The sequence below is a fragment of the Gymnoscopelus microlampas genome, assembly GCF_963454915.1.
Source record: "Gymnoscopelus microlampas genome assembly, chromosome: 3".
In the NCBI taxonomy this organism is placed as follows: domain Eukaryota; kingdom Metazoa; phylum Chordata; class Actinopteri; order Myctophiformes; family Myctophidae; genus Gymnoscopelus; species Gymnoscopelus microlampas.
In genome coordinates this window covers 26,884,260-26,896,857 of record NC_139940.1, presented here as the reverse complement: position 1 = coordinate 26,896,857, position 12,598 = coordinate 26,884,260, and the positions used below count along the sequence as shown (strand labels likewise).

The following is a 12,598-nucleotide window of genomic DNA, read 5'->3' as shown; positions in this document are numbered from 1 at the left end:
GGACGTGTTTCGTTTTTACAGGCAAAAAATGAATAGACTTTTGAGTCACTTACATGTGTGCGTCTTGTTGTTGTGCAGACGTCATCAGCTCACGGTCCAATCGGTGGAGTGCCCCCCACCGCAGTCTCCGCCCACCGGTTGAACCGCCATTTGGAAAGGAAAGCGCAAACAGAAAAGACTAAAGAGAAGAGAGCGATCATACACGCACTTCTCTCTCTCTGGTAAAAGGTAAACGTTTAAATCTTTGCTTTTTAGCTCTAACTAGCGACATTCCGGATGTGTTTTAGACTGGTAACGCTAGTTAGTAAATACATTCCTTCGCTTGCTAGTTGCGAGACTTGCCACAGCATCTACTACAGCAGTAACTTAACGTTAGCAGGCTAATGTAGCTTCATAGCAGCACTAATGATCAGCAGCCAGTTCGTCTCCTACAAAGTAACGTAGCCAACTATTACTTTCCGGTGCGACTTCCAGCGAACGTTACACCAATGTGGTTCCTAAGCGTAACGATGTTTGTAGCATATATGATGCCTTGGTCCAATGGCTTGCTAACCAGGGTTGCCAAGTCCGCGTATTATAAGCGATTTTGGGCTTCTTTTCCTGTAAAGTTGCTTGTAAATATTGGTTGTTGCGGGTTGCGTTTTTTGGGCCTGTTTCTAAAGTGTAGTTGCTTAAATTAATGTCTATTTGTCCGCAGAACCCCCCCCCCCTTCATCTGAAAATATTTTGTGCCAGGGACCCCCATACAAGATGTGTGTTGTTTAGGAGTAGTTCACCTAAAAACAATACTTATTTTCTATCAATTACACAGCCTCGAATTGACAGAAAATAAGTACTTTTTTTTGGGTGAACTACTCCTTTAAAATGTTAGATTTGTGGTGTTAATTAATTTTCAAATGACCTGGTTGCTTGTTTCTCTCGCAAAACCTGGCAAAGCTGTTGCTAACTGAACACAAGCTAATGTTGTGGTTTGAACGCGCGCCAGTCCGCTGAACGACAGAGGAAGCTAGGCGGCAAAATCAAAACTCTTCTTATGCAAACCGTAGTGGTGGCCTGTGTGCGAAATAAATGATGAATTCCTACCATGGTTTTACCTCCGAAGATTTTCGTTCTCTGTTAATAGGTGGTCACACAACTCAACTCAAAACGTTAACACGTTGAACTTGCGGATGTTATGTTGAGTCGGGTATGCTTGCTTACATGATACAGGAAGAACTAAGCAGCGCCGACATGAGTGAGGACACTCAGGACAGGGATGTGGCAGCTGCTCTGGAGTCAGAAGGAGACGCTGATGAACAGAAGATGGAGGGAGCGGAGGTAAATCAGGACAGGGACGAGACAGCTGAGCTGGAGTCAGAAGGAGACGCTGATGAACAGAAGATGGAGGGAGCGGAGGTAAATCAGGACAGGGACGAGACAGCTGAGCTGGAGTCAGAAGGAGACGTTGATGAACTGAAGACGGAGGAAGCGGAGGTAGACCAGCCGACCCCAAAGAAGGAGCGACCCAGAGTTCAGGGTACAAGCTGGTACCTTTTTTTTTTTATATATTCCAGCCATGCCCATGATTGCCTTGTAGGTCATTGCCAGCGTTTTGTACTGGGTTTGGGCAGACTTCTCCCAATGGGTTGTATTCGTTGTGATGGATAATCCTTAGCAATAGTGATATGGTCTATTTTTAAATTAAGATGGAGCAACCATCCTTTCAATCCACTCTATGGGCCGCTGCAATAAATTACATTAACCACTTGAACCGTTGCATTTCTATTCTGGGGGAAACGAAAATAGCCGATCTGCAAGCTCATATTGCGTTGAAAACGTGCACCACAGTGTGAGCCTGTAGATTGCCTATATTCGGTGAAGAGTTTTGGTGTATTGTATACTATAGAGAGGCTAAAAGAGTAGACCAAGTACAGAGCCATGTCAGGTCAAGTTTAGAGGGTTTAAGTAGTGGTTGTGACGTGTGCTGGCTTGTAATTTGACTGTATTGTACGTCCCTATCTTCATCCTAGCACAAAGCAGGCACACAGCACATAAAGTCAGTGTCTTCTTTAATTAAGTTAAGTCTTAACACACAGATGTACCCCCCCCCCCCCCCCCTTGCAGGCATTGGTGAAATTCTTGAGGGCAAGCGGACAAAGAAGACAGTTGAAAGACTTGATTTCCAAATCAGCATACCAAAAGAGAAGTTAAGGGTTGAAAATGGTAAGCGGGCCCCTTGGTGATTCTGAACCGGAATACTTAATCTAAATACTATCCAAATGTCTTTTTGTTTGAGCTTGCTTGATGCACTAACTATTTTACAAGATGGTTATCAGGCTGCTTTCTATTTTTTTTTATAATTCCCCACTGAATGAAAGCCATCGTTAATATTGCTTGTGTGTATGAATACTCTCTGATATCTGTTCTGTTAGGCGGAGGAGATAAACTGGGAGACATTCCACGGACTAACTTCCACATTTCAAAGATGAAACCTATTGATCTGAAACCTCTCCACGTCATCCTTTTTGACAGACCAGGAAAGGTAAATGCATCTGGGTACTTGAGGGGCTGAGAGGAGGGGAGGAGGGGCTGAGAGGAGCCGGAGACGGACACAATGACTTTTTTTTTATTCCATGTTTGACAACTTAAGTGACCACATTTTACAAGGTTTCAAGTAGGAAATAGCAATGTTATTTTACTTTTTACAATTTCACACTACACTGATGCATTATATTAAAATGGCACATCAACAGAGGCTGGCCAAAATAGGGGGTATCACACACTTAAGTAATTTTGATTCTTGTTGATATCTTTTATTAGACGTCCATATTGAAGAAGAACATGCGTCTATTTAATGGTTTCACTTTCGAGGTGGACAGTGAAGCCTACATCAAAAAGCGAGAGAGAATGCTCAGGTAGGTTCCCGGTCAGACATCTTAACCCATAATGCTCATGTATTGAGGAACACTAAAAAAATCTAGATGGTTTCAGTGACGCAGTCTACTATATTCTGTACATCTACTAATCATGGGTCTTCAACAGGGGGTCATCAGAGTCCTTTGGTCAGAGGTTTGATGTAGAGGGGGAAAAAAGAGTAGACTAATACAGAGCCAAAGGTCAAGTTGAGGGTTAAATGTTTGAAAATGTGAATCCAAGATTAATGGAAAAGATCATGTGTAAACAAACAAAACATTACACAACTGTTGATCATGCTGTCAAACAAGTGCCACACTACCATTGTTCTTATAAGACAATGTCTTGTATTTTTCCTGCAATGCAATTTGAAAGGGAAGTACACCTCAAGTGACTGCTACAATGTCTGGTTGAATAAGGCATAGCCTACTGTAGTTGTGCTTGTTTTTATTAGAGGGGCCAAATATATCCAGTTAAGTTACTACTTCATTCCCTTTGGGTTTCAAAATTGTATAATTGTAGCTTTACCTAAAGGGACACTTTGATGATTTTAGACTTTAAAATCTCTTTACTTGTGTAGAGTATAACAGCATGTGTTCTTTGTCTCTAGATCGAGCAGTGGAAAGTCTAGAAATTGTTTTCATGACAAGCGAAAATATTTGTATGTCTACATTTGGAAACATGCCCCATTCTGTGCCTCTAGACTAGAGCGTACAAGTCATGGTTGAAATCCATTGGCTGGTACATTTTGGAGCTAGCCACAGCCTGCCACTGAGACACAGAGCGAGTAGACAGAAATTATGCTCTCCTATAGCAAGCATTAGTTGCTTTGAGAGTACTTTGAGAGCAACGTTGGGTGAAAATATAATAACTTGTTTCTTTTTGGATGAAGGAAAGGGAATTCATCTTTTTCCAACGCAAAACTGAGAGTCATCTGTAGGATTCTGGACCTGGAGCAGAAAGGGTCGCAGCCTGAAGTGATTGACAGGATATTGTCATTCCTAATCCGTCCCAGAAACAGCAAAAAGGTAAGGTTTTTAATAACTGGATCACAGTCTGGCATGGCTGTGGCGCTGGTGGCCATTCCAAAGGTCATTGAATTGGGATGCTTGCTGGTCAACTGAGGCTGGTGGCAAAAGTGTCATCTTGTAAATTCATTTTTGTCTCCAACATACTTTGTAAATATGTTTTGGAAAGTGCTTTACCTGCATGTTGAGGCCAATGGCCCCTATTGGACACACTTTTTCTGTAGTGTGGGCAAATACAAACATGCTAAATTAAACTTCATGGAGTTAACAGGGCCACCAGTCTTTCAAGGTCAGGCTGAGTCGGTAGTATAATACTCCAACACTTGGGCCTAAAATGTGCTTTACAAATAAAGGTTGTCATAATTGCATTCTTTCTGCAGCCACCAAAGAAGAATAAATCTAAGAAGAAGCTTTCAGGCAGTGACTCAGATGCCAAGACCAAGAGGGCAAAAAAGAGCCCAAAAAAGAGAAAACCCAAGCCTAGGAGCACATCAGCCAGTCCTAAAAAGGCCAAATCTGGAAGCAAGTCCAAAGCTATTGTCATGGACTTAAGCAGTGACGATGATGAGGACGATAAAAAGGATGAGGTGACATTAGATAGCATGGATTCTGATTCAGAGAAGAAACCAATCTTCAAAGAAGAAAAAGACAAGTCGAAGGATTCTGATGATTCTGATGATGGTGATGAGGAAAAGGATGAGGCTGAGGTGAGGCTAATTGAGTTTGGTCAAGGATTCACATTTTTGGCCACCAGAAAGTGGTAGGTGCATCCAACGATTCACCTACCAGTTTCTCTGTTTTACCAAACAAAATGTTTGAGTTAAACAGAATGATTGATGGCCAAAGTCGCTGGTAGAGTAAAATGTTTTAACCAGAAATGCTTTACCTGCATGTAATGGCCAGTGGCCGTTATTGGACACACTTTTTCTGTAGTGTGGACAAATACAACCATGCTAAATTAAATGGAGTTAACAGGGCCACCAGCCTTTCAAGGCCAGGCTGAGTCGGTAGTATAATACTCCAACATAAAAAAAAAATCTTTACAAATAAAGGTTCATAATTGCATTACCGTACTTCTGTTGCCACACACAAAAAAAAGGAGAGTAAAACAGGATTTTAGAGTACCTTTTTTCTTTTTACCAGAACTACATTTAAGCTAAAGAATACCATGGAACCTTGAAATGCTGTTATTGACAGTATTGGACACACCTTTTTCTGTAGTGTGGACAAATACAGTTTGTGGTATAATACTCCAAATGCAGTGTGCAAGACGTGCTTTGTTGCACTTTAAATGGTTCTCAATATCAGGTTCTCAAGTACACTTTGGCTGGCCATACACAAGAGAAATACATTAATTTATATCATCCTAACGTTAATCCTGTGTATTATTATTATTATTATTAGTCTCCCAAGCCAAAGGGGAAAGGAAGAGCTGTGTCCAATAAATCAACGCCAGCCAAGAGGCAGAGGGCACCAGCGAATCAGACGGGTCCTCCTAAAAAGAAGGTCAAGAGGGAGTTGTCGGACTCGGACCAGTCAGAGACTGAACCTGAAACTGACAGTGAACCTGAGGAGACAGTAAGATGGAAGGCTTTAGAAAACGTGTTGGCAAACACATTCATCACCCTGTGCAATAAATGTAAAGGAATTTGTCTGGTTGACACAGGTGCAGATATAGTCTAACTTGGGGAGTTGCACATATCATGGTGGCACATAATGATATAGGGTTAGGATATGGCACATAATTGCCAATGCATTAAAAACCCATAACTGTGATCACTTACATAAAAAGGTGAGGCACACATATTTACTGGGTGAAAGTAGCCTGGCTAGTTGGGGGAGGTACATGCATGGCTCTTTTTGTCAGGCCGGAGGCGTGGCCGAGAACTATGTTTTGCACCCTGTCCGTGTGTCCGTCTGTCTGTGAACAGCTAGTCTCCGGCACCGTTGGCCCGATCGACGTGAAACTGTGCACCACACTCACTAAATGCAAAGGTAAATGGTGCATTTATATTGCGCTTTTATCCAAAGTGCTCTACATAGATTGTGCATTACATTCACCCATTCACACACACATTCACACACCGATGGCGGAAAACCATGCAAGGCACCAACCTGCTCATCGGGAGCAATTAGGGGTTCAGCGTCTTGCTCAAGGACACTTCGACACTAACTCTGGGGGAGCCCGGGATTGAACTGGGAACTTTGCGGTTCCCATCCGGCCGCTCTACCGGCCACTCTACCCCTGAGCCACTGCCGCCAGAGGAAAAACCTCTGCCCTGTATTTTTCACATCAGCCTTTTTATAGTGCCACCAGGAAGCCGATCTTTGCAAAACAATTTATATTACTCCTACAGATTTTGTCCAAACATCATGCAAATCGGTACGCATCTATAGTCATGCGATCAACACGGATCTATCCGATTTTTCAAATTACATCCTGATTGGCTAAGATTGGTATCTAAAGTTTGCAGGAGTGGCTCGCTTTTGAACAAAATCTCTCAAATCATGAACGCAGCGATTCCACTCGCCTCTATAATGACTGAATTCCGAACATTGCTGGCCCACAATAACCTACCTGGCCTGGCAGAGACCTGTACTCCGAGGAGCACTTTTTCTAGTTTGCCGTCTTTTTTGCCCAGGAATATAACTGTGACCAGAGCAGGGCCCTTAGCTACTTGTCATGTCATTTAATATGCTCACCACTTTTGTTGTTTTTTCTATTACAGCCCAAAAAGAAGAATGCAGCTAAGAGAGCAACAACGCGTAAGCCTGTCGCCCAAACAAAGAAAGCAGACAGTAGCAGTAACAGGAAGAAGACTACAAGTACAGGTACCAAGAAAAGATAACTGCATCCTCAAATTCAAAGCCAGTCACTTGTATTGTAACTTTCTAAAACAGGGTAGACAAAAGGAAATAACAATGTGCTTAAATACAATAAAACGGCAGTAGAATTGAAGAAGCGATAATGAAATGCTCCGAATATAGGAGTAGGGATGTAATGGTACACAAAAATCACAGTTTGGTACATACCACAGTGTTTAAGTCACGGTTCAGTTCAAGTATGTTACAGTAAGGGGAGAAAAACACATTAAATGAAATGTTAACTGTTTATATTGTTTATGAAATGTGTAAGTACAGACGAGAAGCAAGAGCAATGCTAGGTTCATTGTTTACCTGGTCCTAGTTCTTTGAGGCATTAAATTGTTCTCGCTGACACTACTTGTGTAACTATTTATACCCCGTTGTTCATTGACTAGGGTTCTTGCTTACTCCGATCTCACACTTGTAAGTTGCTCTAGATAAGAGCGTCCGCCTTATGCCTGCCCTACATTGTAATTGTAGCTTTAAGACAGTTATCATTCATTTTAGTCCGTCATATGATGGTGATGCTCATCAAAAACAGCAGGTCTACAAGTTTAGTCGCACCACAACCAGTTTTGAGCTTGTATATCTGCTATTTTCCTGTGACTCGTGAGCTTGTAGATCTGCTATTTTTGTGCTACACCGTCATACAATGAAGTATAAATCAGCCTTAATTGCTAATGTTTAAGAACACTTCGGTTTCTCTGTGAAATACAACAATGGAGAAGAACAAGTCGATAAGATGAAAACAGTGTGCCGGCATTGTTCAGTAGCGATGGGTAACATACCCATCACTCTTGGTGTTGTGTAAGAAGACAAACTTCTTTAAATAATTTGAAATGCAGTTCCATTTGACATTGAAACTGCCTTTCCTTGGTAAGTAAAATTTGAACAAAGCAATATCCAAAGAAACGCACTGTACCTAAATAGTTTGGTACGAATACGTGTACCACAACACCCCTATTTAAGCGTCTGAAAGGAATAAATTGACTGGTCAATCTGATCTCCTCAGGTAAGTAATTATAAAGAGTAGAGGCCCCCAAAGGATTCATCATCCATTCCTTGTGCCTTAATAAGAAACAACCAGAAAGGCAGCATTTGACAATCTCAGGAAGCAAAACGGCACATAGGAAGCTGAAATATAATTGGGAGCCAAGCTCTCGTTTTTTAAAAGTGGTAAGAAGTGCAATGGTCACTAGAACGTGACTTATACTCACTCACAATCAGTAGTTACAATAGTGTCAAACAATCTTTGTAGTGTGGGTTTCACTCTTGTTCTAATTTATTACTCATTTAACAGTGACAGAGGACAGTTCAGGTGATGATGAGCCATTGATTAAAATGATAAAGAAGGCCCCGTCTGATGAGCAGCTGATAGAGACTGTCCAGAAACTGCTGAAGGAAGCCAATCTGGAGGAGATGACCATGAAACAGATCTGCCAGAAGGTAACTTTTTCTAATTTGGCCAGGAAACTTTGCTAAGCATACATGCTCCTTTGCTGCAATTAACAGCTTCATATCCATATATTCACACCTGCTGTTCGCCAGCTACCCAAGCTAAACTGCCATTCAAAATGAAACATTTGTGTTGAGTTGAATTTGAATTATGTCTGTTTTAGGTATATGACACGTACCCAGACCATGACCTAACCAGTCGAAAGGACTATATCAAACAGACAGTCAAAACGGTGAGTGCCCTCCCCACAACTTGTATTTTTATATAACTGTAGAGTACAGTTCTTCTGCTTTTTATTGAATAAAAGCCAGGGAGTAAATGTCATTTAAGAGGATGGGGGGGGGGGGGGGGGTCATGTAGTCAGTTGATCCTTTCATTTTAATTATATATTCAATGCTAAACATTTAATTGATATTGGAGGTTTTGGGTGTAACACTGAAATTCTTACTTTTTTTGTTCTGTTCCTCTTATAGTTAATCACTTAAATATACTGAAGGACCGCAACAGCTGAACTGTGTGAGGGAATATTTGGTCCCGCTTTCCACCTGGCACTGACTCTATCCAGAAAATGCAATGTGGGTATACACATTAGACTGCAGTTGTTTTTCCCCTGCAGAGTATTGTGATTGCCACTTCCTCTTGTAATGTTTACATCAACTAGGTAGGGGGGGAAAATACCTTGTTACCCCTATCTGACTCCTTTTTGAAACGCCCTGCCTGTCACCTTGCTACTTTGCCGGTACTTTCTAGTTCAATCCATGTACAAATGTGTATCTGTTCAGTTGCAAATGGATTCAAGACTCATTGCAATTACACTTTATTAATGTATCTCTGGCCACTTCTGTGTAGAGGTTTTGGATGATGAGAGCTTCAATCTGTCTTGCTGCATTTACACCCTGATTTGTCTGTGTGATTACAATCGGCATAACCAAGGACACGTATAATGCCAGGTGTAATGGGGAAGCCTAGACTGCAGGTAAAGGATTAACCAGAGAATGTTTGAAGCTGCAGAATAACCTTCACTTGTGATATATATTTTGATATAACATAGTCTTTTTTTGCCTCAGTGTTTGACATGTTTTGCAGAACTTTGTTCCATTGAGTCACTGGTTTAAAAAAGTTGTTTAGCATTGTAAAAGTTACATTACGGCATGCTGTAGACGGCCGGCTAGAGGATCTGTAGATTTCTAGGATCTCATAAAAAAAATTGTAAAAAAGTGCAAATTCTGTTTATGGTCAAATCCAAGCTAAAGTTTTTATTCAAATTTTATAAAGTAGTCCCTTACAAAGAGTTTGTCACAGACAACTTGTAAAACAGTTCTTAGCTAAATATTTTCTGTTAACATACTGGAGAAAATGCTCCCTTTTTTTCAAATTATATGTATCCCCTTTTTTCATGCATACTTTAAAGTCATTGTAGAGCAAAGGAAATGTCATTTCCAGACACAATGAGAATGTGATGTTTTGCAGGTCAAAATTATGTAATTTGTTTTTTTGTTTAAATAATGTCTTAACTGCAGTGTTTGCCAAATCTGTTCCCTGGTTCTTAATTGCAATTTTGACTTTTTTCATATTGTATGTAAATTTGTACATGTTTCTGATTGTAAAAGCTATTTTTGTTTAACACATTGCATCCCATTATTTTATCATTACTTAAATTGGCAGGACTTTGCTTAAATTGGCAGGACAATGTTTTGTTACATTGTCTTTACTTGGATCACTCAAATAACTGGTTGTTTTTGCCAATTTTACAAGAAAATCAATTTACTTCTGCAAGAATACATAATTTGCTTAAAGATTAAACCTTTTTGAACAAATGCCTGTATATGTCTGCACATCTACAATGAAGACAGTTTCTGTACATAAATTTAACTCCTAACAAACAAATGGGAATACTTTATACATATCTTAATGTGACAATTTGCAACTGCAGTTTTCATATTTTGTTCATTTGCATGGTCCCCTTTTCCTTCCCTCTAAGTCACATAATGATGATGACATGGTCATCTGGTTGAAGTCACATCGTGGCTCACATGCCAGCAAGCATAGGACAGGACAGAGTAGCCTTAGATCAAGACTAGGTGTAGATGCTTTTTATCGATTTTTACATTTTTATATAAAAATGTCAATCGATAAAATACATTACGATAGTCTTGATTTAAGGCTAAGGACAGAGAGACCTTGGCCGTGTTGTAACATTAGTTAATTTATTGGCCAAAACGGTAGTTTCACACTACCTGTTTTCTTGTTATTCCTCTTAACAAGCAACATAAATTACATTCTAAATGCATTGAGTTTACTTCTGTAATTGCAGTGTTTGTAAATATTCAATCAGTAGCTCACACAAAAAATATTATTGGACCCAAGCCTTTCATAAAAGAAGTGGAATGTTTTGTCACTGATAACCCTTATTTCTTGTCTGAATGCTTTTTGTTTTTCCAAATTATCAAATGCAATGCCAGTAATTCAATTAATATTTATTCTTTGAAGATTATTGCACTTGCACTAGATTTGGCATAATAAAATAAATAACTGATTAATGGTAGGCTTACATGGACCACCACACAACAGGTAGTAAGGCTTATTTACTTTCCTGGAGTATTTCCAATTTTTTGTACTTTTACTTCTATTCCATACATTAACCACTTCAGCCCTATATGCATGCATTTCGGCCATCCATTTGAAAATAGCGATCTACAAGCTCACAATGCATTGTGAGCTTGTAGATCTGCTATTTTCAAAAGATTTTTGAAAATTTGTGAAAATGGGACATTCAGCATAATGAGTAGGCCTACATTCTTCTTTTGGTACTTTAACTACATTTTCATACCAATACTTATGTACTTTTACTCAAGTACATTTTTAATTCCGCACTTTTAACAACAGAGTAGCCTATTGCTTCATTGCAGTAGTGATACTTTAACTTAAGTAAAAAAAAAGTGAGCACTTTTTCCACCACTGCGTACTACATACGAGCCGACCTACATGCATATCTTATTTAAAAAAACAATTCTATAACCGTTACTGTGTGAAGAGTAACACGTGGTGGCGCTTTGGGACTTGCAGAAAGTAGACCTGAGTTGGTTGCCTAGCAGCGCCATCTCCAGCTGATTGGCTCCCTCTCTCCGTCTTCTCCACCGTGTGTTTAAACCCACCGCGGACCACCTGAGTGACGGCTGTCCTGGTCCGCCGCCGCGTCGGACGCTGCTTTTCATGTATTGATCTATTTTAACTTTTCCTCTCTTTCCTTTTGAAGCGTTGGACGAAAACGGGTGTCTTTCCGGGGAGAGATCTGCACACAACTTGAGATTTTTTTGTCACTAAAATGTTTTGTTGTTCCAAACGTTTAATCATCTAAACGAATATAGTCGAGGTAAGGCTCTTTTTTGCCTTTGTTTTAACAATTTATGTGATTTATCCATAGGATTTACCTCAAGCTGTGTCATTTAATTGCACTGTCTATCGCAGTGACAGTCAGTCCCAGACGAGACTATATAGTCCTCTGCAGTTTGCACTCTTGGAAATTCTTGCATGGGATTTGTGATTAATTTGTTGTAAAATGTTACCATCTAAGGGTGGTTTCAATATTCTGTAATGTTCGATTAAATGTTTTATTCATGCTAGCTTTCCTTGTGCATTCCCGGGTCTCCCGCACAGAAAGCCACCATCTCAACCACTAGCCTAAAGGGGGAGATATTACGCAGAGGCTCTGAGCCTGAGTGTCAATTTTTTTTGTTTTATATAAGCTCTCAAAATTATCATTAACAACAATGACACATTTGAATTTGTATTGCAAAGTAAAAGATTAGACTCATGACTGAGCTGGAAAATAACTTTGTAGGCTATGTGTACAATAGACCAGTGGTTCTCAAACTTTTTCATGTCAAGGACCCCCAAATGGACACTTATTAGCCCAAGGACCCCCATTTGAAAAGATACATTTTAAGGACCCCCAGTTTGACATGCATTAGGGCTACGGACCCCCATTTAATGGCATTTCTATCTCTGGGACCCAAATTCATGTTGTAAAATCAATTTAACTCTGAGAGTGTACAAATGGAACCAAATGGACCCGTTAGGGTCCATTTGGTTCCATTCCATCATTTAGCTGGGGACCCCCTGGAACCCCCTCAAGTACCCCTGGGGGTCCCCGGACCCCACTTTAAGAACCAATGCAATAGACTACTTCTGTCACTTAAACAGAGTCCATAGCAGCTATCAGCTAGTCTCTTTTATGCATAGGTATTGATATTCATACAATTACCATTGCCACAATGTCAGACAGAAGAATCACTTACTGAATGGGAATTTATGATCACAGAAATAGGAGCATTAGATATATTAATGAGGTAAGCCA

General features: G+C 40.2%; 1 protein-coding gene across 2 annotated transcripts; it reads left to right on the top strand.

The window, feature by feature from the left end:
- Positions 1–113: 113 nt before the first annotated feature.
- dek (DEK proto-oncogene) lies at positions 114–10,113 on the top strand. 2 transcript variants are annotated; one of them, XM_084053132.1, is made up of 12 exons: positions 114–228; positions 1,210–1,516; positions 2,104–2,202; positions 2,412–2,521; positions 2,800–2,894; positions 3,785–3,920; positions 4,301–4,627; positions 5,325–5,498; positions 6,650–6,752; positions 8,086–8,231; positions 8,405–8,473; positions 8,715–10,113. In XM_084053132.1, the coding sequence occupies exons 2-12, from the start codon at positions 1,231–1,233 to the stop codon at positions 8,724–8,726; spliced, it is 1,557 nt and encodes a 518-aa protein (XP_083909258.1). In that variant the 5' UTR covers positions 114–228; positions 1,210–1,230; the 3' UTR covers positions 8,727–10,113. The 2 variants fall into 2 exon arrangements, with proteins under 2 accessions (XP_083909258.1, XP_083909259.1); XM_084053133.1 differs by lacking the exon at positions 5,325–5,498.
- The last annotated feature ends 2,485 nt before the right edge of the window (positions 10,114–12,598 follow it).